Source organism: Paroedura picta, chromosome 17 (genome assembly GCF_049243985.1).
Source record: "Paroedura picta isolate Pp20150507F chromosome 17, Ppicta_v3.0, whole genome shotgun sequence".
NCBI lineage: Eukaryota > Metazoa > Chordata > Lepidosauria > Squamata > Gekkonidae > Paroedura > Paroedura picta.
In genome coordinates this window covers 7,705,680-7,730,808 of record NC_135385.1, presented here as the reverse complement: position 1 = coordinate 7,730,808, position 25,129 = coordinate 7,705,680, and the positions used below count along the sequence as shown (strand labels likewise).

At 50.2% G+C, this 25,129-nt stretch overlaps 1 protein-coding gene across 1 annotated transcript in view; it reads left to right on the top strand.

The window, feature by feature from the left end:
- The first annotated feature begins 2,925 nt into the window (after positions 1 to 2,925).
- MYO15A (myosin XVA) overlaps positions 2,926 to 25,129 on the top strand; it is a 70,587-nt gene continuing 48,383 nt past the window's right edge. Inside the window, exons 1-18 of the mRNA XM_077316755.1 lie at positions 2,926 to 7,628; positions 10,179 to 10,261; positions 10,763 to 10,826; positions 11,711 to 11,820; positions 12,281 to 12,355; positions 12,556 to 12,646; positions 14,766 to 14,869; positions 16,419 to 16,482; positions 17,357 to 17,470; positions 17,619 to 17,780; positions 18,083 to 18,196; positions 18,546 to 18,604; positions 18,893 to 19,016; positions 19,529 to 19,624; positions 19,895 to 20,026; positions 20,681 to 20,806; positions 21,850 to 21,927; positions 22,287 to 22,441. Coding sequence (XP_077172870.1) covers positions 3,585 to 7,628; positions 10,179 to 10,261; positions 10,763 to 10,826; positions 11,711 to 11,820; positions 12,281 to 12,355; positions 12,556 to 12,646; positions 14,766 to 14,869; positions 16,419 to 16,482; positions 17,357 to 17,470; positions 17,619 to 17,780; positions 18,083 to 18,196; positions 18,546 to 18,604; positions 18,893 to 19,016; positions 19,529 to 19,624; positions 19,895 to 20,026; positions 20,681 to 20,806; positions 21,850 to 21,927; positions 22,287 to 22,441 — 5,795 coding nt within the window. The 5' untranslated portion in view covers positions 2,926 to 3,584. The remainder of the gene's footprint in view (positions 7,629 to 10,178; positions 10,262 to 10,762; positions 10,827 to 11,710; positions 11,821 to 12,280; positions 12,356 to 12,555; positions 12,647 to 14,765; positions 14,870 to 16,418; positions 16,483 to 17,356; positions 17,471 to 17,618; positions 17,781 to 18,082; positions 18,197 to 18,545; positions 18,605 to 18,892; positions 19,017 to 19,528; positions 19,625 to 19,894; positions 20,027 to 20,680; positions 20,807 to 21,849; positions 21,928 to 22,286; positions 22,442 to 25,129) is intronic.

Genomic DNA, 25,129 nt, shown 5'->3' with positions numbered 1-25,129 from the left:
GGAGAGCCATCTGACGGAGAGGCTGATTCTGTGAAGGCTCAAGAGGGTGGCAGGTGACAGTGGGTGAGTGAGAGGGTTGTGGGTGTCCTGCATAGTGCAGGGGGTTGGACTTAGATGACCCTGGAGGTCCCTTCCAAATCTATGATTCCATGAATTTCCAGGGTCTTTTTTTCTGTTTGTATGTTAACAATCTCACTGGATTTATGGAGCTGCTTTCGGAACCGACATAACGTTGACAGAGCTTACAGATGAGAAGAGAGTGGAGCACCAAGTTGCTTGTGAAAGAATAAAATCGTTTTACAGAGAAGAGAAACAGCTTGGTGTAGAAAGGAGAAAGAGAGAGAGACCTAGCTGTTCCAACTGTTGCCTCCAGTCATTCTGTCTGTTTGTTCTAGAGGCAAATAGCGAGGAAGCGCACTCAAAGGAGCAGGAAGATAATTCGAAAGATATCAGGAAGTTCCTGATCTAACTATGCTAAAGACACATCTCTTATGGTGCCCCCTGCAGGACACTCTTTGTTTTGTGCTCAATTGTGCAAAACGCAGACCTTGCATATACCAGCATGTAGCAGAGAGCTTACAGTCGCGGACATTTCGGAATCCACAAGCCAGCTGTAGGTTCTCCCAGCCTCCTGCCCACAGTGCGAGGAAGGTCCTACAGGCCCACCTTATAGGGCTGTTGTGAGGTAGCTGGAATATGAGCCCAACGGCGTTCTAAAACGGAATCTTTCACATCTCCTGGCAACAACCAGGCAAAGCGTTGATTGGAATCTTAACGTGAGCCTCTGAACTGAAGATGCAGGGAAGGTATTTAAAAAATTCGCCAACACTGAAAATGTGTTTCTCGAGTATCCCTTGGGGTTCCCAATCTCCAGGTAGGTTCTGGAGATCTCCCATGGTTGCAGAGGGGCTCCAGATTACAGAGATCAGTTTCCCTGGAGGAAATGGTTGCTTGGGGGTGGTCTGCAGAGGACCCTCCCCCCTCCAGGCTCCCCCCCTTCTCAGGCCCCCTCCAAATTCCCCCACAGATCTGTAAACCCTACCTCTACCTTGCTTCTGAGTAAATGACCCATTTTGGCACTGATTTTGTCTGCCAGCCCTCCACCGCATCTTCCCTGAAGGCCAGCACTAGGGCACCAACCTCCAGGGGAGCCCTGGAGAACTCCCAAATTTCAACGGACCTTCCAGTGACAGGGATCCATCCCCCCTGGAGCTCATAAGCTCCTCCACCCAAAGAAACCTACTGCATTTCTGACAACCGTGGAATAAAATCCATGGACATTCCGTTCCTGGCCACTAGAGGCCGCCAAATGGCCACATATTGCTGCTTTTTCTGCCTCTTGTTCTGGGCATTCTGTGGGGCATTCTGAGGTTTTTAGGAGAACCCAAGGACGTTTCCCACCTGTTTGACCCCACAGCTTTGCCCAGGGCTTTGGTCTCCCCTGCCTTTGGTCCCTTGGTCAGTGTGCTTCTGATTTAGGGCACCCCAAGGAATGGACAGCCTCCCAAATGCCTCTTAGCTTTTTGGGCAGCCTTTTTTGATCTTTTGGCCGTGGCAGAGCCCCTGAAATATTTTCCAGGCTCCCCAAGGAGTCTCAAAGCAGCTTGCAATTGCCTTCCTTTCCTCTCCCCGCAACAGACACCCTGTGAGGGAGGTGGGGCAGAGAAAGCCCTGACAGAACTGTTGTGCAAGAACAGCTCTAATTCTTCCAGATGCTGCCTTTGCTGTCTTGTTTTGCTTCCATTCGGCTCCCAAATTCCCTGCTGGCCAAGGGTGTCACTCACCCGCCCCCTGGCCTAGTGGAGCATGCGGCTCCTTGCTTGCCAAAGGTGTGCATCTCTCCCCTTCGCCTCCCAGGTGAAATCGGATCTGCTTTCCTTCGCAACGGCAGACGGTCCTTTTTGTGGTGTTCCTTCTCGGTGCCCTTTTGCCCCTCGGTCTCCGGAGGCGCTTTGCCGAGGAGGCGAAGTGTCAAATGACAGAATAATTCTTCCAGGAGAATAACCGGATTGGGCTGTAATGGCCGGTTTGGGGCGGTGGGGGGGGGGGTTGGATCCCCAACCGAAGCCGCAATTCCATAAAAAGGTTTTGTGATATCTCTAGATCTGTGGGGTGGACTGGTCTGGAATCCTGCGTACGGTTCTTCCTGTCGTCTCAAAAAGTCGCTGGGAAAAGTCTCGAGGAGGGCGAGCAAAAGGATGAGGGGGATGGTGCCGCTTCCCTAGGAGGAAAGGCTGAGCAGACGACAAAGGGGGGGGGGCAACACGATAAAGTTTTATAAAGCTATGCACAGTGTGGAAGAACGTTGACACAACTACACTTTTCCTCTCCCTCCCAGAAGACTAGAACTTGAGGGAATCCAATGGAGCCGGTGGGCAGTAGGTTCAGGGTGGCCAAAGGGAAATACCGATTTACATGGCAAGTGAGTAAAATGCAGAAATTTCCTGCCAGAGGATGTAGTGATGCCCGGAGGCATAGATGACTTCCAAAAGGGATCAAGCATATTCATGGAGGAGAGAGGCCTGTCAGAGCAAAATCTGAGTCTAGCAGCACCTTTAAAACCAACAACCTTTTATTCGAGGTGTGAGCTTTTTGTCTACACAGCATTCTTCTTCCCACACAATCTCTCCCTGTTTCGGCGAAAGCTTACCCCTTGAATAAAATTTAGTTGGTCTTAAAGATGACTGTGGCTCTCACATCGACACAGAACTGGTTGACTGGGCAGCACTTACTGGGGAGTTCAGATTTGCCTTGACCGAACGGGATCATTCGGAACGGGTACGGAAGGCGTGTCTTTTTCGCCGCGGTTTCCCCAGAGCGGAGGGAACAAAGTGGACGGAGGTGGGTGCGAATGTGCCTTCTGAGTTTCTCCCTGTTTCTTCCTCCCTGTGCCTTTCTTCAGCCCCTTTCTTTCTTCTTTGGAAGACTCCCTGAGCTGAGACAGAGCAGCCCACGTACATTATTTATACCTCCGCGAGCCTGGGGGGATACGGTTACATACATTCCGGCTGCCGAGTGACTCTCCCTCCTTGACTTCTTCGCTCCCCAAGCGCCCCGCAGAAAGCACAGCAAAGGCCGCGGGTAGAAAAGCTGACGGGGAGAACGTTACAGAATTCGGGAGGAAGGGGAACACTGCTTCACCGCAAACGTCGAGGGGAGAAAGGCCCGCACGATGAACAGAAGAAGCAACCTCTAACGTGGCTGGAGTTAACGTCCTTGGCGAGAACAACGCCGGATAATGGTGCGTTATCTCAAGCAGAGAAGAGAAGGAGTCGCGCTCTACTGACTTGTCCAAGCTGCTGAAAGGTAAATAAAAGCAAGACTCTTTACCGTCGGTGTGTCCTTGCTTCTAAGAGGACCTGTCAAGTTGGGGAGACCATGTCCCCCTCGCAGCTGGACAGATGTTGATGTCAGCTGGCAAGCGTGCCGAGGCAGCGTGTCATTTTGATGCGGAGACCGGTCCGGGGTGGCTCCATTGCAGAAGGAATTCCCCCATGGAGGCTCTTGTCGAGTGCCGCCAAAGGGCAGGCCGGGTGACGGAGTCATGGGGACGGACCAGAGAATGAGCCTCCCTTTCTCCCAGCATGGCAGGCAAGAAAACCGACGCGAAGAAAGGGAAAGATGTCGGGAAAGGGAGGAAGAGCAAGAAGGAGCCCAGCGACTCCGAGGACGTGTCGGAGGCCGAGGTGGGGAAGACCACGGCGGAGGAGAGCGGAATGGAGAGCGAGATAGCAGAGGAAGAGGACCCCAAGAAAGGGAAAGACAAGAAGGGCGGGAAGAAGCCGCTCAAAGGCGCTTCGAAGCTGGTGATGGGCCTGGCCACCGACGATGCCAAGAAGAAGAAAGGGGCCAATAAGGAGCACGCCAAAGCTCAGCTGAAAGGCGCCACCAAGGCCATGGCCATCACCAAGAAGGAGCCGCCGCCCAAAAAGAAGAGGAGCCTCAAGAGCACCTCCAAGCTCTTCATGGGCTTCAAAGGGCTGAAGCTCAAGCGGCCGAAGAAGAGCCAGTTCAAAAACACCTCGCGCTTCTTCTGGGGCCTGAAGAAGGTCAGCACCAAGAAGAAGCAGAAGCAGAAGAAGAACAAGGCGGTCCTCAAGTCCACCTCCAAGCTCATGATGCGCTTCAAAGGGATCGGGAAGGGCAAGAAGAAAGAAGAGCCTCGGGCCGAAGGGACAAAAAAGAAGCCGGCCTTCATGCTGATACGGCTGGGCGGGAAACCCGGGGATAAGGCCAAAGGGGGTGGGTTTTTCGGCAACCTGCTGCAAAGGGCGAAGCCAAATGAGAAGTTCAAGACCCGGGCCCAGATTGTCCGCAAAGTGGCGGCAGCCACCAGTTGGCTGACCAGGAAATTCCTGGCCAAGCGCGGCAGATACATGTATGACGAAAGGGTTGCGAACGAGGCCTGGCTTTCAAGGATTGGGGCCAAGAAGCTCCCTTTCCCCTCGGAGGCTGAGGTCTTGAGGCACCGGGCCAATATGAGGAGGCTGCCTGAAGCGAGTGTGCTCTATGGCCAAACCCAGGAAGAATTTGGCTACTGGGACAACCTAGACGCCCCCTTGCCCCAACTGCACTATGACACCCACCGAGAGGATGAATTCGCTGAACCACAGTTCTCTTCCCAATACGACTACTCTAGCTATGATGCCGAGTGTTACGACGAGGACCCAGGTGAGGAATACGGGGGGTATGAAGAGCCAGTAGAGTACTACGACGATCTACCGCAAGAGGAGTATGATTATCCCAGAGAGGACGACCAAGAATACGAGCCGACCACCAGTTATTCACCCTACGAACCTTATGATGACTACGCTGACTATGACGAGCCGATAGGGTTGAATGACCAATACGCCCCCGATGATGACCCCTATTACTCAGAGGTGGAAGAAACAGAGTACCCTGAAGACTATATTCTTAATGAAGCAGGATACAACGAGAGTGAATGGCCTCCTCAAACACAGTCATCCTATAATCCTTACGCCTACCCATTGGATGACATTGTTGAGGAGGCCGAGGAAGAGCGGAGAGGCTACTCGTCGGATTTATCAAGCTCTTCCTTTTTTGAGCAGCAAGGGATGGGCGAGAACTTTGGCCCAAAGCTGTCTTTGACTCGGAAGTTCCGGCTCTTTCCGCGGCCCCAGGTGAAGCTCTTTGGTGTTGACAAACTGGACGTCCCCCTTCCCCCCTCGGCCCGGTTCTCCATTGGCAGTTTGGATCAGGACGAGGAGAACTATGAGGAATCTGAACCCTTGACCTCTCCTTTCGCCCAGTTCGACGATCGGAACACGAGGCCTCCCAAGTCGCCAAAGATCACAAAACTGCTGGAGGGCTGTTTTGGGGGTGGCCTTCCAAGGTCTGCGACCCCCAAGCCAACCGCGAGGAATTTGGGCCCAAAAGAACCAAGGTGCACCTGTCATGGAAGCTCCTCTCCAAGCTACTCCCCGAGAGAATGTGGAAGCCCTTTGGGGCAATTCCTACAGAGATCCCTCACGCAACCCAAACCCATACTAAAGCACCGGGGGACCCGGGAGCAGAACAGACCTCCAGGGGCATCACCCATGAAAAAAGTTCTCTCCATGTTTAGTGGCAGTAAATCCACGGGGCAATCTCTTCAGGTGGGAACGAGGCAATTTGAAATCCCCAATTCAACGTCCTCCCCGAAACCTGCGAGCCGGTTGGGGGGTCAGCAGAGGCCTGGGGCCCCTCACCCGTCTTCTCGCCGCACGGCCAACCTGCGCCACGCGCTTCAGGAAGAGCTGCACAACACGCTCCCGTACACGGGGTCATCTTCCTACAGAAAGCCGCAGCCAGTCGTCGGCATGTCCCCGAGGTCTTTCAGCCAGGAAGCCATCAACAACAACAATTCCCAAAGGGCTCCTTCCCCGCACTTTTCTCAAAGAAACGTCTCATCCTTTTCTTCAAAGCAAAATCCGAGGGCATTTGGTTCGGGCAGAACGCGAGTGGATTTCCACATCCCTGAAACAGCCGATTCCTTCCAGCAGTGGTCTGGCGGCCAGTCGTCCTCCCAAGGACCTTCTTCGTGGTCCACAGGGAGGTCGGAAAGCCCTTCCATGCGGAGAATGGGCTCGACACCCACCACAGATAAGGCCTCTTTCACTGCCCCGTCCCGGGGACAAAGGCCATCCACCCTATTAGAAGAGTCCACGTCTTCCCCTCGTACTACGGCCCGTAATCCTTTCATACGTCAACGCACCCCATCATCTACTAGTTTAGGGCTTGCCAGCAGCCGGAGGAATGAGGACCCTTTGAGGCCATCATCTTCTCAGACCTCCCTCAAATCCCACGCTTCTAAATTTCGGGATTCTCTTCGCAGTGTGAGCTCTGCTCGATATGCCCCACCAGGACCTCACGGCCCCACCCCTGGGGGGTTTCAAGGCCCCCCATCCTCTCCTACGCCCCTCAGACAGTTTGGATCGCCTTCCATCCCAAATTCTCCACGGCCGTCAGGAAGAATGAATGCGGACGTTCAAGGGAGGTTCTCCCAGACTCGGAACAGGCAGCTGGAGCCCCCAACCAAAGCAGTGAAACCTTTAATGAAGAATCCGTTCATGAAGCAATATGGCCACCCGTCTCCCATTCTGTCCACTAGGAGTGCGAGGACCCCCTCCCCACAGATGCAGACGCGGCAAGGGACCCGGAGGGTCACCATCGTAGAATCTCCAGTTGACAGACCTGCTCATCCCCACCCTCTTGATGATGCCAATGGGCAGATGACGGAGCAATGGTTGCCACAGCAGAGGTGGGATCGCGCTTCCGGGAATGGGGCGTCAACCATCCAGCCTCGTTCCCCCAAGATGGGAAGCAGTTGGAGTCTGAAGAACTTAGCAAACCTGCCTCCACCTCCACCTCCTGCTTCTAGCTCCGCAAAGGACTTCATCAAGCGCATTGGCCAGCCTCTTGCCGGAATGGCAGAGGTAGCTTCTTCCATCAGATGTTCTCCTGCAGGAATGACAGGCAACACCGGGAAAGGGAGTAGCTATTCAGCAAAGTTTGGCCAAGAACCAGGGTTGCCACCAGCTTGCTCCCTGCACCCCCATGCTCATAACCCGCCTTCTCCTGGGTTATCCCTGAAGCAAGTGGCCGAAGCCAACCGTTCTCGATCACCGAGTCTGAAACAGGAAGTTGTGGGGGGCAGCCTGAGCCACCCTCCTGCTGGGAGCAACCTTGGCACCCTGAGGGGGAGGTCCAATCTCAGTCCTGTGGCCCAAAGGTCACCTCCGTTTCAAGCCAAGGGAAGAGGAAGCCTGGTTTTTCAAGACCAGCTCAACCCCCCCAGAAGGCCAGGGCCTGCTCGTTCGCTTACCGAGCTGCTCGAAAACGAAACAGACGATGGTTCGGGGAGATATGCCGTGGTGATGCCCCAGATCCAGCGGATAAGTTCTTCTTTAAGGAGGCAAGTTCACCTGCAGAAACAACCTTGGCCCGACTATCATACGACGCAAGTCCACGAGATGCCAAACAAACGGGCCACGGAGAAACTGTACCGCCAGCCTCCCGTGGAGGCGTTTAGTCAGGAAGCCCCCAAACTGGGGACCGGCGTGGCGTGGTACCTGACACGCGGGACCAAGTTGGCAGACAGTGGGCCAAACACAGCGTGGCAATGTAAGGTAATTGGAGACGTCCTAATCGGTTTCATGGTGGGAGGGATGGGGTTCATGGTAAGAAAGCCAACCGGAGAGAGGAGGAATTGTTGGGTTTTGCTACAAGAAAGGTTCTATTGGAGTGAGTTCCTCAAGTCCCAATGGTCTTGTATTTTTGGAAGGAACCCAGCCTCTGGACAGAGGCATCCAACAGGGCACTCCTAGTGTTGACTATCCTAATGAGAGTGAGATCCTACAAGGGAGAAGTCGACCCCCTGACTTCCGGGCATTCTAGTGGGCAATATTTTCTCCACTCCCCCATAGGTCACCAAGAAGGGGGACATGAGGGGTTCAGTATATTAGAGCACACGTTTGTCCGGGGAGCCAAGGAAATTGTCACTAAGTCAAGGGACGATAACAGCAGATCTGTTCCAATTGAGTGTTTTGCGTGTTTCCTTTCAGGTTGTCCCCCAACGTGGTGTGTGGGTGGTAGAAAAATGATTTGCATGGCTGCCTTGACCCCCGATAAAACAAACTGAAGATGAACTCTCCCCACCCCCCCTCCAGTTGCTGCGCACATGTACACCCACCCCAATTTAATCCAGTGAGCACAGATCTTTGTATTATTTCCCAAACTGGTTTGATGGGCAGGATCAGTGAGGAAATACGGGTTAGAGCCAGACTAAACTGGCAATTTCCAATGCCCTCTTTAGGCACCCCCATGATGGTTCCCAGGGTCCCTTGTTCCTCCCTCCCTAGGGTAGATTTCCAAAGAAATCAGCAAGTAGTTGCAGAAATCCCCCTGTCCGGAAATTCAGCCCGAATATAACCCTACCAGTGGGCATCAAAGAAGATGAGTTTCAGCTCTCCATCAAAAGCAGTGGTCTCTCTCTCGCTTTGATGAGTCCCCCATATTTATAATTCCTTTCAGATACGGAGGAAGACACATGTAGTCCCTGACTATTCTTACCGACAATCGCACCTTACCGACAATCGTTAACAACATTCGGTGGTGCGGAAATTCAGCAGCCAAACTTTCGGGGAGAAACGTCATGGAAATGCCTGGCCCCTTTTTCCATGGCTCAGGCTTCATCAAACTGGGCGGCGGTGAATCTGGCTTTAAAAGGCAGCACCAGAGCCTACCCTATGATTAAAACCGAGCCTTTGTTCCTCCCGAGCGGCCGTCGGCCGGCAGCCAGCCCAACAAAGAGCGGCATGTAAATTCGGGGACTTGATCTCCCACACAGAGCCCGGCTGTCTTAATTAGAGTGCAAGTGACTTCCCACCACCTGAACCGTACAAAGGCCAGCTCGGGAGGTTACAAAAGGCTGGTGTAGAATCATAGAATCCTAAAGTGGGAAGGGGCCAGACCGGCCATCTAGTCCAACCCCCTGCTCAGTGCTGGGTCAGACTCAAGCAACCGGGATAACTCACAAGGCAGAGGGGCTTATTGGACTGCTGCCGGCTTTTCGTCTCAAACTGATGAGGAGCTGGTTGGGGAAACGCAAATTTCTCCAGGCCTCTAGTCCCCTGAATGTTTCTTCTTTTGGGGAGCCAAAGCCCTGCTCCCAGAGCCGGCTCTCCAGACCCTTTTTGGGGTGGCCATCAGGAAGAGGGCCCTGTCACAGCCTGAGCATGGGAAGGGATGATGTTGACATGACACTCTGGCTTTAGGACAAAAACTCTATGGCGGAATTAGCTTCTAACCACAGAGTTCTGCCCACAAACTAGACTGTCGCCCCCTGACATCCCCAACATGCCTATGTCCAGCGCATGTAGGCATGTCATTTTAATATTAGGCTTTCTTATCTTTTTTTTTGGGGGGGGGGTTCACTGGGTGGGGAGGTGCGGCCAGATATTTGACGGGAATTTCTACTTGATGTCAAGGTCTAAAAAATTATTGGCCGTTATTGGTGTACTTGAATGTCTTAAGTGTGCCAGATTCTTCTATGGCTTGTCAACATTTGAGCTCCTATAATAAACTGTATTTTTCTTTCTTTCTTTCTTTCTTTCTTTCTTTCTTTCTTTCTTTCTTTCTTTCTTTCTTTCTTTCTTTCTTTCTTTCTTTCTTTCTTTCTTTCTTTCTTTCTTTCTTTCTTTCTTTCTTTCTTATTTATATAGCACCCTCCCCAGAGGCTTCTAAAACTGATTTTACCCCTAACCTCTGCTGAGATTCCCCCCCTCTTTAGTGTGAAAGGATTCAAAGACACGGGGGGTCAAAGTGAATGCTGGGGGCGAAACTGAGAGACAGCCTGGAGTCTTGGTTAAGAGCCGCAGTCTCTAATCTGAAGACCTGGGTTTGATTCCCCACTCCTCCTCCACGGGTAGCCAGCTGGGAGAAATTGAGCCAGTCCCGGTTCTCTTAAGAGCTGTGCTTGCAGAGCAGTTCTCTCACAGCTCTCTCAGCCCCACCTACCTCACAGGGGAGAGGAAGGGAAGGGTGTTGGTCAGCCGTTTTGGGTCTCCTTCTGGTGGTGAAAAGCGGGGAATCAAAAACCAGCTCTTCCTGTTTGTCGTGCAAACTCTTGGAGGTGCAGGGATGGGCCCTCACCTTCTCGTGGTCTTTTCTCTCGACAGATGCAGTCTGTCCACACCTTGCAGACTGGGAGCTTCGTGGTGCCGCAGGCGGACAAGGGCGTGGAGGATATGACCCAGCTGGAGTGAGTGGGCATTGCGGGAAGGGGGCGTGTTTACAGCACATCTTCCCCAAACTCCACCTCCCTTTCCAAATGTTCAGCCGATCCTCTAGGAATTGCCTCAATCTCTACTGGGGGAATTCCTCTAGGAATCTTAATCCCCCCCGCTAGTCTCTATGGTTTATCATAGAGATGGAAGAAATTCTCCTAGAAGCAGCCATGATTTTTTTTCTCCTGCTTAATTTCTCCAGACTGCAGAATTCACAGCGTGTTGCCTGCTGCATATGAGTAAGTGGCAAACCTGTGCAGGAATTGTAGTACTCGACAATTTTTTGGGACTGCACTGGTCCCCCAAATTGCAACCACATGTATTGGGAGTGCACAAACCAACTGACGTGGGGCAGTCGCGTGTATTTTGGTGCACATGAACACGACCACCCTGGGAAATCCAAACATTTCTGAATTGTGTTTTCATTTAATACAGGGAAGGTGCGGCTCATAAATACGTTTTTCTGTCTGTTTCAGGGAACTCCATCAGGGAATCGTCCTTCAGAACATACGGAAGAGGTTCGAGCGGGGCCTGATTTACGTAAGCCGGTTGCTTATCGTGTCTCCTTCCATCTATTTCCAACTTTTATGCAAAAGAAACCCTGCCCCCCCCAGCACTGTGGTATACTGAAAGCAGTGCAGGAAGAACTAGAGAAACTGGGGTTCAAATTCCTACAAAGTCTCCAAAATATCTGGAGAGTTTTGGAATCGACATTTTCCACTCGGTCTACTTCTCAGGGTTGTTGTGAAGATAGCATAGACTAACTAAGGAGCCTTCCTTCCTTCCTTCCTTCCTTCCTTCCTTCCTTCCTTCCTTCCTTCCTTCCTTCCTTCCCTCTATATTTTCCTTCCTTCCTTCCTTCCTTCCTTCCTTCCTTCCTTCCTTCCTTCCTTCCTTCCTTCCTTCCTTCCTTCCTTCCTTCCTTCCTTCCTTCCTTCCTTCCTTCCTTCCTTCCTTCCTTCCTTCCCTCTATATTTTCCTTCCTTCCTTCCTTCCTTCCTTCCTTCCTTCCTTCCTTCCTTCCTTCCTTCCTTCCTTCCTTCCTTCCTTCCTTCCTTCCTTCCTTCCTTCCTCCTGTTCCAAGTGTTTTTGACAGTGGGCTGGGCTCCTGATGGCTGTGGAGATTTTTAACAATGTTGCCCGGGCACCAGCAGCCACCACAGCCCAAGAATCTTAATTGCACGGCTGAAGGTTAACTGCGGAAGCCATTTTGGGGATGGCTCCGCCTCTTACGGCCGCCATTTTGTCACCACACCCGCCCCTCTGTGTCAGAATTCCAAAGGTGTCCACAGGCCGAAAAAAGTGCGTGGCCCCGGACGTGACATCACACCGTTGAAACAGTCCCAGTTTCCCCAAAATGCTCCCACTGGCGATGGCTGATGTGTTCAATGTTTCCCGTCCTCTGACATTTCTTTCTCTCCCAGACTTACATAGGCAGCATCTTAGTCTCGGTGAATCCCTACAAAATGTACAACATCTACGGGACAGACCAGGTGCTGCTGTACGAGGGGAAAGCCCTGGGAGAGAATCCCCCGTAAGTCTCTGCCGCTGCCCAGATCACTTTAGGGCCAAAACTGGGGATCTGCTATTACAACAGATTTTCAGCTGACCAGTCGCCCTGGAGGAAAACGGCTACTTTGGGGGGTGGGTTTTGTGACACGATGCCCCACGGAGGTCCCTTGTGTCACCTCCCCAAACACTGCACTCCCCCCCCCCCCAGAGCTGTGAGGAGATGTCCATTCAACTCCACATTCTGAGCCAAATCCAAGACCTCAAGAGGCATGTCTTAAACCGGTTTGAGGCCAGTTTTTGTGGACATGGGTGGCTTGTTCTGGATTGAGCATCTCCTGGAGATGGCATACCTTCGAGACCACTCTCTGAAGCGGCCACTTCCTCCTGGAGAACTGACCTCTGTGGCGTCATCTTAGAGGGGGGTTTCGGGCCCCATGTAGGGGTCCTGAGTGTGAATTCTCGTTTTCCTTGTCTCTTTCCAGCCACCTGTTTGCAATTGTGAACATTGCGGTCAGCAAGCTGAGGGATGCCAAACTCAACCAATGCATTATTATCAGGTGAGATGAGATTTCGGAGATGCCCCTCACCTTCAACGCATCTCCGTATCGACTGTCTCTTTCTTTTGAAAAGGTTCTGCAACTAAGCCAGGGGTGGCTCTGAAGACAGCCATTTCCTCCAAAACACTAACCTCGGTCGCTGAACGAAGGATTCCCCCCTTCAGTTTTAAGTATGCTCATTTGGCCCCTTGCTTTTACAGTGGCGAAAGCGGATCGGGGAAGACCGAAGCCACCAAACTGATCCTCCGTTACCTGGCCGCGATAAATAGGAGGCACACTGCGACCCAGCAGGTACACGATCCGGGGCGTAGAACGAGGCAGCGTGGTTAGTGTGAATGCCGTGTCCCCGTCTCTGAACCAGGGGTCCCCGATGTTTTTGAGACTGTGGGCATCTTTGTGGGTGCAAAATGGCTGCTACAGGAGGTGATACACGAAATGGCAGTCACAAAATGGCTGCTGCAGGAGGCAGAGCATCAAATGGTGGTCACAAAATGGCTGCTGCAGGAGGTGGGGCACAAAATGGTGGCCACAAAATGGCTGCTGCAGGAGGAGGATCTAGATGCAAAATGGTTGCCATGGCTTCCCTTCTGTCATTCAAAGAAGATCCTTGCTGCTGAACCATCATTAAAAAAACCCTCTGGTGGCCAATAAGAAGTCCGGCTGAGCAAAGAGCCTACCATGGGCACCATGTTGGGGACCCCTGCCAGGAGCATCATCTGGCAATGAACAGGGCTCTGCAAGGTGGGAGCGGGAGGCCTGACAGGAGAAAACATTCTGCCCCTTCTGTGGACTGCTTGTTCTTTTGCATCCTAACAATTTCTTCCTTCCTCTCTCTGATGTCCACTTGCGTGCCCTTTCTTTCAACCGTTTGGCCCGCCGCTTCTGTCGCACACTCCGGTAGATAGAGGTACAGTGCGGTTGCGTGTGCAGTGTGGCCCTCTGGCTTGGTTTGAAGTGGCAAGAGACCCGACACAGGGGACGGAGTATGCATGCTGGGCTGACCCCTGAGCGGATAACCCCTTTCCAAGCCCACTGGGAAAGGTTCACCTCCATTTCCCCCTTGCGGACAGCAGAGGGCACTGCTGGGTCTGGTTAGAAGCGCATTGCAGAATCTCTTCAGCACCTGGGGAGACTCCCTCGGTTAGCCTAGACTCCCTTGCAGGGCTGTTGTGCAAACAAAGCGGAGGACAACATCAGCTGCTTAGAGTGTCACGCTGTTAATAGCATGCATCTAGAAAGACCTCCACTCAATTTCTCCTGAGCTTGGTCCAGTTGGTGGGAGCTGGAGAGCTAAAAACCCTTCAAACTAGCATGACCCCCCTGTCTGTGTCTGCCAGTGTACGCCCCCTACGACATTAGGGTCACCCACTCCCACTTGGGCAATCTCTGAAGATTTGGGGAAGGGGTTTGAGGAGGGAAGAAGGAGAGTTATGATGTTGCAGAGTCTGCCTTCCAGAGGCTGGGGTGCTGCCAGGACGTTTCCAGGTCCTGCCTGGAGGTTGGCGACTGCCCAAAAGGCCGACATAACGCTCAGGGGTTAAGCTGCAAGCATGGGGGTCTGTGGTTTTGCTGGTTTGAGATTCTGAGCCCTAGGGTGAACTTGGTCTTTCCGCTCCACTGTGGGAACGTCCTGATCCTCAACTCTGCGGGAACGGCCCAGTTAGTGCTTGGACTCTGTTATTCCAGGAGATCTCCAGGCACCCCCTGGAAGCTGGCAACCCTGACACACCACCATAGCCCACGATACCTAAACTTGAACACAGATGGAGCAGCCTTCTACTGAATCTGTCCCTTGGTCCCCCAAGGTCAGAATCGGCTTGTGGCAGCTCTCCAGGGTCTCAGGAGGAGGTCCTTTCAGGAGGTCCATCCCCTCCTGCCTGATCCTTTCAGCTGGAGATGCCGGGGGTAGAACCTGGGACCTTCTGCATGCTAAGGAGATGCTCTGCCATTGGGCTGCAGCCCTTCCTTGATCAGTGCTGCCCTCACCTGAGCTACTCTGACACGGTGCCGTTGTCCAACGTGCTGAGACCCTGAAGCCATCCCCGCCTGGCCTGCTTCTCTTAACTGGAGATGCTGCCGGGGATTGAACCCGGGACCTTCTGCATGCCAAGCAGAGGCTCTTCCCTTGAGCCCCAGCCCCGGCTCCCAGCTTACACCCAACCAATCTACATCTGCCAAGCCAATATGGAAGTGTATCCGATCACAAGTGGCTTCTAGCCCTACAAGTTCAAATTCTGTGTGTTTTACCAATTTATCATCTAGTCCCCCAGCCAGGTCAGGGAAGTTTGGCTCTGCGGACAACGCAGGTACCTTCAGGTTGGGAAATCCTGGGTCCCCCCCCCCCCAAAAAATGTTATCCTCTTGTAAATGCCTGACTTTCCCGGTGTCTGTGCTTGTCTGGACGGGACAGATTCTAGAAGCGACTCCTCTGCTGGAATCCTTCGGGAATGCCAAGACGGTGCGGAACGACAATTCCAGCAGATTTGGGAAATTCGTGGAAATCTTCCTGGAGGAGTAAGTGGATCCCTCTTTCTTTCTGTCATTTCCTCCTCCCTCCGGCTGTGGTTACATTTTGGGGGGAAATGACAGGAAACATCCCCTAGCAATCAGTTGCTAAAACTTGGCATCATGGTGGAGAGTTGCAGCTTCTCGTCTGGAGAACTGGGGGGCATTTCCCACGGCTTAAAAATAGCACAATGGTTGCCGATTGAAAACGCTACTAATTTGCCATAACGCACGACGTCGTCAACAATCTGCAACAATCCTGAAACCGATCAGCAATAAGCGCTTCGTTGTGGCGCTTTCAGGGGAATCCAGAAAACTGGATTCACCCTCCGGATAGCGATACACTCCTGCAACCAATCTGCAACACTAGCGCTAAAGACCTGTGCGTTACCATTGTAGCTGGTTCTTCAAAGTCCCTCCCCCTGGATCTCTCCTCCAAACTTCCGGCGAAGCGATCGCCATTTTTTTTTCTCGGAGCGAGCGGGGATAAACGCACCGGCGAGCCTCTTTCTGTTTAGAGGCTTCCCTGGCTTCAGTCCTTCACCTTTAGTCACTAAGCACAAACCACTTAAAAGCCCGTTTGCTGAAATAAAGTCCCTTTATTTTTTACACATAAATTCAGCCGAAAATCGAGCCCGTGAGAAGGGGGGGGGGGGAATTTTTTTTTTATCACTCGGGGCAGCGTGCAAACGATCATACAATCAAACGATAGCTCACAATAGGCAGCTGGATGGGTCTCTCCGTAGCAACGAATCTACACAGATTCGTTGCTATGGGTCTGTTTTTTTTTTAAAAAAACCTTCCTTAAAGGGAAAGCGGCTGTTTGGGAGCATGCTAACGGCTGCCCATTGGCTGCTTGACGGCCAGGGGCGGGACGAGCTTGGCAATAGCGCTTCCTTTCTAGCGATTTCTGCCGAGACCGGAAGCCTGTGGGAAATGCTAAAAAACGCAACTGATTCCACTACAAAGCCAGGTGTGCAAAACGACGAATTCCACTATTTTAAATGGCGATTTTTCATTCCGCAAACAATTTGCAACAAAGATCCCCGTGCGAAATGGCCCTGGGTTTTGATTTCCCAAGTCTCCTCCACATGCAGCCAGCACTGTGACCAGTCCCAGTTCTTCCTGAGCTCTCTCAGTCTCGCCCACCTCACAGGGTGTCTGTTGTGGGGAGAGGAGGGGAAGGCAATTGTAAGCCGCTTTGAGACTCCTTCGGGTAGTGTAAAGCTCTTCTAGAGTTTATGCTCTTAGGGATCTCTCTGTGCCTCTGGGGGTCCTCATTTTTTTCCTGGGTTCCTGGTTTTGGGATGAATCCCCTGATGTTTCAATTAGACAATGTACCCCAAACCATCTCCCCGCATCCCAAGTTTCAGGAATGCCTGAAAATGCCTGATGTTGGTAACCAAGGTGGAGTTCCAAGAGGTTTCCACCTGCTCTTCGAAACCAAAGTGGGAAACCTCAGCCGAAATGAGCTTCTCCCAGGCCCAGATTCCAGGGTCGCCAGAGGTTGGATGAACTGAAGGTGATCAGACCCAAATTCTAGGCTTTCTCTCTGCAGCAGACTCATCTGTGGTGCCATAACCTCGCAGTATCTTCTGGAGAAGTCCAGGGTGGTCTTTCAGGTGAGGGGCTTCCCTTCTCCTCCTTCCCCCTCCAAAATCATGTCCATTGAAGCCAGTCGCTTAGCTACACACAAATCCCAGAGAGGTCAGAAGCAAACAATAGACCGATTTTGTGCGTGTGTGTTCGCGCTAAAGGAGCATACCATGCACATGTCAAAATATCTTTTAATAGAGCATCTTTAGTGAGGGCTGGCCCTTCCTGGATGCAGAAGCCTTCTCTTAGCATTAGATTTTGGGTTGGTTTCACCTCTTACGGAAATAATTTTGCAGCTTGTTCCACCTCCTATGGCAGCCATTTTGTGGCTAGTTTTGCCTCCTATGGCAGCCATTTTGTGGCTAGTTTTGCCTCCTATGGCAGCCATTTTGTGGCTAGTTTTGCCTCCTATGGTAGCCATTTTGTGGCTAGTTTTGCCTCCTATGGCAGCCGTTTTGTGGCTGGTTCCACCTCCTACAGCAGCCATTTTGTGGCTGATTCTGCCTCTTATGGCAGCCATTTTGTGGCTGGTTCCAACTCCAATGGCAGCCATTTTGTGGCTGGTTCCAACTCCAATGGCAGTCATTTTGTGGCTGATTCTGCCTCCTATGGCAGCCATTTTTGCAGGGTTCCACCTCCTTTGGCAGCCATTTTGTGGCTGTTTTGCAACCATCATATGATGTGAGGGCTCCAAAGGTCCCAACAGGCTTAGAAAGGTTGTGGACCCCTGGATACGGCTATCAATAAAGAGCAACAAATCTATAATTGCTTAGTTTCTTGTATTTGTGCCACAAGGAGGTATGCAATTCAGGATTGCAAGGGAGGAAGTTCCAAATAGATACAGAAACATCCTGCAATGTCTCTGAGTTCTGTTCTTCTCTGGCCTTTCTCCTCACACAGGCCAACAACGAACGGAATTACCATATCTTTTACGAGATGCTGGCCGGCCTTCCAGGTCACCAGAAGCGCAAATTCTTCCTCCAAGAGGCGGAGACGTATTTTTACCTGAACCAGGTACGTCCCTTGCCCCTAGAGCAGCTGTGAAACAAGCCAAGCGTGGGCGTTCGAGGTGCATAAAAGCCCCAGTTGGGGTCCAGGATGGGTAATCCCTCATCGATATATCTGAGGGGACGGATTCCTTCCTTCCTTCCTCCTTACGCAGGGAGGGAATTGTGAAATTCCCGGCAAGGCGGACGCAGAGGACTTCCACAGGCTGTTGACGTCGATGGAGGCCTTGCACTTCAGCCTCGACGACCAAAACAGCATCTTCCGTATTCTGTCCTCCATCCTCCACCTGGGCAACGTCTATTTTGAAAAATATGAGGTAATGACCAGATCGCTCCGTCCTTTGAGAGCCAGCGAGCCAGAGTGGGTTTAAGAGTCTTGCCCTGACGAGCTCTGATCCGGAGAGCTGGGTTTGATTCCCGGCTCCTCTGCGTGCAGCCAGTTGGGGGACTTTGGGCCAAGCGCAGTTCTCGTAGAACCATTCCTGCAGAGCAGTTCTCGCAGAGCTCTCTCAGCCTGACCGATCGTCACCGGGTGCCTGTTGTGTGGAGAGGGAGAGGTGTCTGTCAGGCACTTTGCGACTCCTTTGAGTGGTAAAAAGCGGAACGTGGGGATTTGCAGATCGATTACCAGGAGGTGGCGTCCGTCGTGAGCGCCCGGGAGATTCGGGTCGTGGCTGAGCTCTTACAGATCTCCCCGGAATGTCTGCAGAAGGCGGTGACTTTCAAAGTGACGGTAAGGAGGCCGAGAGCCAAGAATTGTGTCCGTGGCTGAGGGAAGGATGGCTATCGGGGACGCCACAGAGGTATCATGGCCAAGACCTCTGATGAGAGTTTCCTCCCCTACATTCTCTCCATCTTTTCCACTTAATCCTCGTAACGGTTGGGTGGGTGGGCTTTTTCTTTTTTGTGCAAAAAGCCCACAAGGGGGTTCCGGTCAGCCACCAAGGCAGGTGCTGCTTTGAGCGGTGCAAAGACCATATGTATTTCCCTGTCCTTCGCAAAAGCCTCCTGTTTCCCCCCCGCCCGGAGCTGTGAGCCAAAGAGGGCCAACGAGTGCGAATCTCTCTCCTCTCCTCTGGCAGGAAACGCTGAGGGAGAAAATCCTGACCCCTCTCACGGTAGACAGCGCCATGGATGCCAGGTAAACAGAAGCTGTTGCAGGGTCCAGAGTTCAGATTTCGACGACATAACTATCTCCCTTCGATCACACATTGACTGTCCAGCTTACTTTCTTCTGATGCTTACTCTTCTGATGCTTACTTAGATATTTATACCCTGCTTTGTGCAGCCAATGGGATGCCCAAAGCTGCTCCCAATATTATTCTGTTCTGTTTTACCGGCACAACAACCACCCTGCCAGGTAGGCTAACAGCCAGGCCGCGCTGCAGGTTGTTCTCCCATTCACGGGTTCTCTTCCCCCGTCCCCCAGAGACGCCATTGCCAAAGTTCTGTACTCTCTGCTCTTCAACTGGATCACGGAGAGGATCAACCGGCGGATCTACCCCAAGCAGAAGGCCCTGTCGATCGCCATCTTGGATATCTACGGCTTTGAGGTAGGAGGCTGGGAGGTAAAGACCCACCTGGCCCCTCCCATTTTCTGAAAACACTTGGCGGGTGCCCACAGGCGTCGTGTTGGGGACCCCTGGCCTAGGTGAATCATAAGAATGTGGGCTTCTCTAGGAATGGGTTTGGGGTCCTTAGGAACAGATCGGAAGTTAGAAGGCTCAGTTATCTGCCTGTTCCAAACATCCGTTTGAGCTTCGATCCTGAACTGTTATCCAGAGCCAGTCTGCGGTCTTTCCAGACTGGCGGCCTCTAATCTGGAGAACTGGGTTTGATTCCCTACTCCTCCACATGCCACCCTCTGGGTGACCTTGGGCCAATCACAGTTCTTTCAGAACTCACAGAGCAGTTCTTTTAGAGCTCTATCGGTTCCACGTACCTTGCAAGGGTGTCTGTTGTGGGGAGAGGAAGGGAAAGGTGTTTGTCAACCACTTTAGGACTCTTTCAGGTTGTAAAAAGGGGGGGGTACAAAAATGGAGCTCTTCTTCTGTTCTGCAAACAGGACCTGGGCTTCAATAGTTTTGAGCAGCTCTGCATCAATTATGCCAATGAATACATCCAGTTCTTCTTCAACAAGATTGTTTTCAAGGAAGAGCAGGTGAGGCCCGATCAATCTCTCTGTCCAGAGGTGTCCGAGCACTGCAGATGTTGCCAAATAACGCTACCCTGCCTTTGCAGTGTGCTTTTATCATCTGGAAGCCCTCTCCCCCTATGATCCAGCCACAATCGTCACAACGGCCCTGCGATGCAGGCCAATAGCATAATCTGCTTGAGAGAATGTGGCTTAGCAGAGGCGGCCTAGTGGGCCAATGACAGAGAGGCACCTTGAAATTGAGTCGCAAGCGTAACTTCTCGGTTCTGGGTTCAGGAGGAATACATCCGGGAGCAGATCGAATGGCGGGAGATCATGTTCAACGACAACCAGCCGTGCATCGACCTTATCGCCCAGAAGCCTTATGGGATTTTGAGGATCTTGGATGATCAAAGCAGCTTCCCTCAGGTAATGTTCTTTGGGGGAAGTTGGGGAGGATCACAAAAGAGGGAGGATTAGGGGGATGCAATTTGGGGAGGGGGAATCAACTTGATTTCCTGTGACACTGAGGTTGGGTCCAAGTGGTGTTTGGACCAGGCTCGCCAGTTCTGGGTGGAGAAATCCCTGCAGATTGTTAGCAGAGTTAACTTCTGCAAATGAGTGGAGCACGGGCTGCTTAAAGAATAAATAGCTTTGTTGAGACAAATAAGAACGACAATAACTTTGTTTTTATAACCCACCCTTCCCGATTGGCTCAGGGCTGTAAAAGAAGAGAAGCAGAACTTGTGAAGAGAGAAGAGAGAGAGAGCCCTAACTGCCTAACTGTCTTCAACCATGCTTTCTGTTTGTTCTCTGTGTGTGTATCACTCACATGGATTTAAGGTTTTTTTCCCAGAGAAGGAAGACACTCTGCAAGTTTTCAGAGTGTCAGTAGCGCTTGTCTTCGCTCCTCAGCATGTTCTGTGGCAGAGTGGAGATTTGAACCTGGATCTTCCAGAGCGTGGTCTGACCCTAACTGTTCATCATAAAGCTGTCATCTGGACAGCAGGTCAAAGCTGGGTTTATACCCAGGCTTCCCAGATCACGTTCTCCATCTCTGGAATTATTCCTCTGTCTTTCCAGGCGACAGACCACACGTTCCTCCAGAAATGTCACTACCACCATGGATGCAATGAGCTGTACTCCAAGCCAAAAATGCCGCTTCCGGAGTTCACCATTAAGCATTATGCAGGCAAAGTCACCTACCAGGTGAGCAGCCGGGAGTCCTCCAGGCTGAAGAGTCTGGGACTTTTCAGTTTAGAAACAAAACTTAAGGGGGGGGGGGGGGAAGGGAGGTTTATCAAATTATGCACGAGGTGGAGAGAGCTGACCAAAAGAAAATGTTCTCCCTCTCCCAAAATACGAGATCTAGTGAAGCCAATGGGCAGTAGGTTTAGGATGGACAAAAAGGAAAGACTACTTTACACAGAGAGTGATTAAAATGTAGGATTTGCTGCCCGAGGTTGTCGTAACGGCCACAGGAATAAGCAGCTTTCAAAGAGGAGTATCTTTGTTGGTGGCTACTGGCCACCGTGACAGAATAGAACCGCCATGTTCAAAGGTAGTCAACCTCTGGATCCCAGAGCCAGGAGGCAACATCAGGGAAGGCCTCAGCCTCTCTGCCCTGTTCTTGGCCTTCTGGAGGAATTGGTCAGACAGTATGTGAGCCAGGATGCTGTACTAGATGGGCCCTCCCTGGTCTGATCCAGCAGGGCTCTTCTGATGTTCTTATCGGGTGAAGGCCTCAACCTCTATGCACCTTTTCAACTTTTGATTCCTGTGTCCATTGCAACATCCTTTGGCAGCAAATCCCGCATATTAATTCCTTTCTGTGTAAAGAAGTCTTTCCTTTGGTCCTGTACCTACTGCCCATCGGCTACACTGGATCCCTTCAAGTTCTGATACTCTGAGAGAGGGAGAAGAAGTCTTGCGGTCACATTCATGTGTTCATCTGCGAGGTCGGAAGCTGCAAAACGGAGCCAGTGAGGAAACTCCCATGTCCTCAAATGCCACATGCCATGGGAGCCACCCAAATGAAAATGCTAGAAGCAGACATTTCAAACAGACGCAGGAGCTATGGCTCGGGGGTAGAACCTCTGCTTGGCAGGCAGAAAGTCCCCGGTTCAATCCCCGACATCTCCAGTTAAAAAGACTCGGTATAAAACAGTTTCTTGGACACGTGTAGAGACAAAACCCTACTAATGCACCATGGGAAAAGGGCGTATTTTTTTTGGTTTGTCTGCCTCTTCCAGGTGCACAAGTTCTTGGATAAAAATTACGACCAGGTGCGCCAAGATGTCCTGGAACTTTTCGTCAACAGCAAAGTCAAAGTAGGTGCTTGGGTTGTTCTCCATCTGGCTGTGTTTTGAAGGGGAGGGACGTTGATAACAGGGACCGGGGAAATGAACAGTGGACCGCGTCAGTCTTTGAAGGGCAGAGGTAGCCAAACTGTAGCTCTCCACATGTCCATGGACTACAATAACCATGAGCCCCTGTCAATATTTTATATAAAAGTTGCAAGGTTCCCTTCCTATCCTCTAGGGGGAGCCAGTTTCAAGAGGCAGGGGGAGCTACCAAAAAGACCCTGCTTCTTACCACTGCAGTCGTAAGACCATTTCTTATCAAGTCATGAGCTTTCATGTCACCTGGTTCTCACCTGTGGGCCCGGCCCACCTTCTTTTTGTCGCAGTTGGTAGCAAACTTGTTCTTTAGCCATGCTCAGCAAGTGGCCCAGCAGAAGACCATGATGGGGATGAGCAGCTCCTGCAAGCGGAAGTATAAACCCCCAACCATCGCCTCCAAATTCCAGCAGTCGCTCTTGGAGCTTGTTGAGAAAATGGAAAGGTGAGTGGGGGGGGGGCATTTACCAGCAGGTAAAATGCAGGATTAATGCAGGTGGTGTCTACATTTTTTGGTTTCCTGCGGGCATGAGCATTTAAGCCAGTTTAAGAGCCTTTTAATAGTATTTAAGCCAATGTAATAGCTCTGCTCTCTGCATTTCGTGGTTTTCTGCAAGTGTGAGCATTTAAGCCCATTTAAGAGCTGGTTGTAGCTGGTTTCTCAGGCCACGTGGCCATGGATAGTCCTTGATTTTCACCAGTAATTGTGACTGGCACCTTCAGAAGAAGGATCACAGCGAGATGGGAATCTCTCTTTGCCAAAGTGTGGAGTATGTGGACAGTTTCTAAGCATTTTATTTACTCCGTGGTGTGTGGGTGTGGGTAACACATCACATACTTGTCTTATCTGGGAGTCTCTCAGGAGATGGACAGCCTTTAAACCAATTCAAAAAGGTAAATCACAAAGCACATTTCAACCAATTTAAGACTGAACATTTATGTCAACAACCATTTAAGGCAGTCTGAGAGCAATGCAAATGGAATGAATTTGAGATTCTAAATGAGCATAGAAGCCAAGGAATTTTTTAATTTTTGGCCATTAGTTTTGAGATTCTCTGTTTGCTGTGTTAATGGACATGGGAAAGTGAAAGTGAAACCAATGCATCAAGGAGGAAACTCTCTAATTGCCAGGATGACGGACACAGGAAAGTGAAAATGAAACCAAAGAGTCAATAGGACTGATAATTCTATTTGAGCATTTAAGATTCCAAATTCAATGAGTGTATATGTCAATGAGCCTATATAGTTTTCATTGAATTTGGGGACTCCCTAAATGCTTGGATAATAGACAGTGGAATATGAAAATGAAACCAAAATGTGAATCGGAAAGATAATTCTATTTGAGCGTTTAAGATGCCAAATTCAAGGAGTGTATATGTCAATGAGCGTCTATAGTTTTCATTGAATTTGGGGTCTCCCTAATTGCTTGGATAATAGACAGTGAATTGTGAAAGTGAAACCAATGAGTCATCAGGAAGGATAATTGTATTTCAGCATTTAAGATGCCAAATTCAATGAGCGTATACATCAATGAGCGTAACAAAACTTTCATTGAATTTGGGGTCTCCGTAATTGCTTGGATAATAGACAGTGGAATGTGAAAGTGAAACCAAAATGTGAATCGGAAAGATAATTCTATTTTAGCGTTTAAGATGCCAAATTCAATGAGTGTATATGTCAAAGAGCGTGTATAGTTTTCATTGAATTTGGGGACTCCCTAATTGCTTGGATAATAGACAGTGAATTGTGAAAGTGAAACCAAAATGTGAATAGGAAAGATAATTCTATTTGAGCATTTAAGATGCCATATTCATTGAGGGTATATGTAAATGAGCGTATAGAGTTTTAATTGCATTTGGGGACTCCCTAATTGCTTGGATAATAGACAGTGGAATGTGAACATGAAACCAATGAGTCATCAGGAAGGATAATTGTATTTGAGCATTTAAGATGCAAAATTAAATGAGGGTATATGTCAATGAGCGTATAAAGCTTTCATTCAATTTGGGGACTCCCTAATCGCTTGGATAATAGACAGTGGAATGTGAAAGTGAAACCAATGAGTCATCAGGAAGGATAATTGTATTTGAGGATTTAAGATGCCAAATTCAATGAGGGTATATAGCAATGAGCGTATAAAGCTTTCATTGAATTTGGGGACCACCTAATCGCTTGTATAATAGACAGTGGAATGTGAAAGTGAAACCAAAATGTGAATAGGAAAGATAATTGTATTTGAGCATTTAAGATGCCAAATTCAATGAGAGTATATGTCAATGAGCGTATAAAGCTTTCATTGAATTTGGGGACCCCCTAATTGCTTGGATAATAGACAGTGGAATGTGAAAGTGAAACCTATGAGTCATCAGGAAGGATAATTGTATTTGAGCATTTAAGATGCCAAATTCAATGGGGGTATATGGCAATGAGCGTATAAAGCTTTCAGTGAATTTGCGGACTCCCTAATCGCTTGTATAATAGACAGTGGAATGTGAAAGTGAAACCAAAATGTGAATAGGAAAGATAATTGTATTTGAGCATTTAAGATGCCAAATTCAATGAGAGTATATGTCAATGAGCGTATAAAGCTGTCATTGAATTTGGGGACCCCCTAATTGCTTGGATAATAGACAGTGGAATGTGAAAGTGAAACCTATGAGTCATCAGGAAGGATAATTGTATTTGAGCATTTAAGATGCCAAATTCAATGGGGGTATATGGCAATGAGCGTATAAAGCTTTCAGTGAATTTGTGGACTCCCTAATCGCTTGTATAATAGACAGTGGAATGTGAAAGTGAAACCAAAATGTGAATAGGAAAGATAATTCTATTTTAGGATTTAAGATGCCAAATTCCATGAGTGCTTATGTCCAAGAGCGTGTATAGTTTTCATTGAATTTGGGGACTCCCTAATTGCTTGGATAATAGACAGTGGAATGTGAAAGTGAAACCAAAATGTGAATAGTAAAGATAATTCTATTTGAGCATTTTAGATGCCAAATTCAATGAGTGTATATGTCAAAGAGCCTATATAGTTTTCATGGAACTTGGAGATTCCCTAATTGCTTGGATAATAGAGAGTGGAATGTGAAAGTGAAACCAAAATGTGTATAGAAAAGATAATTCTATTTTA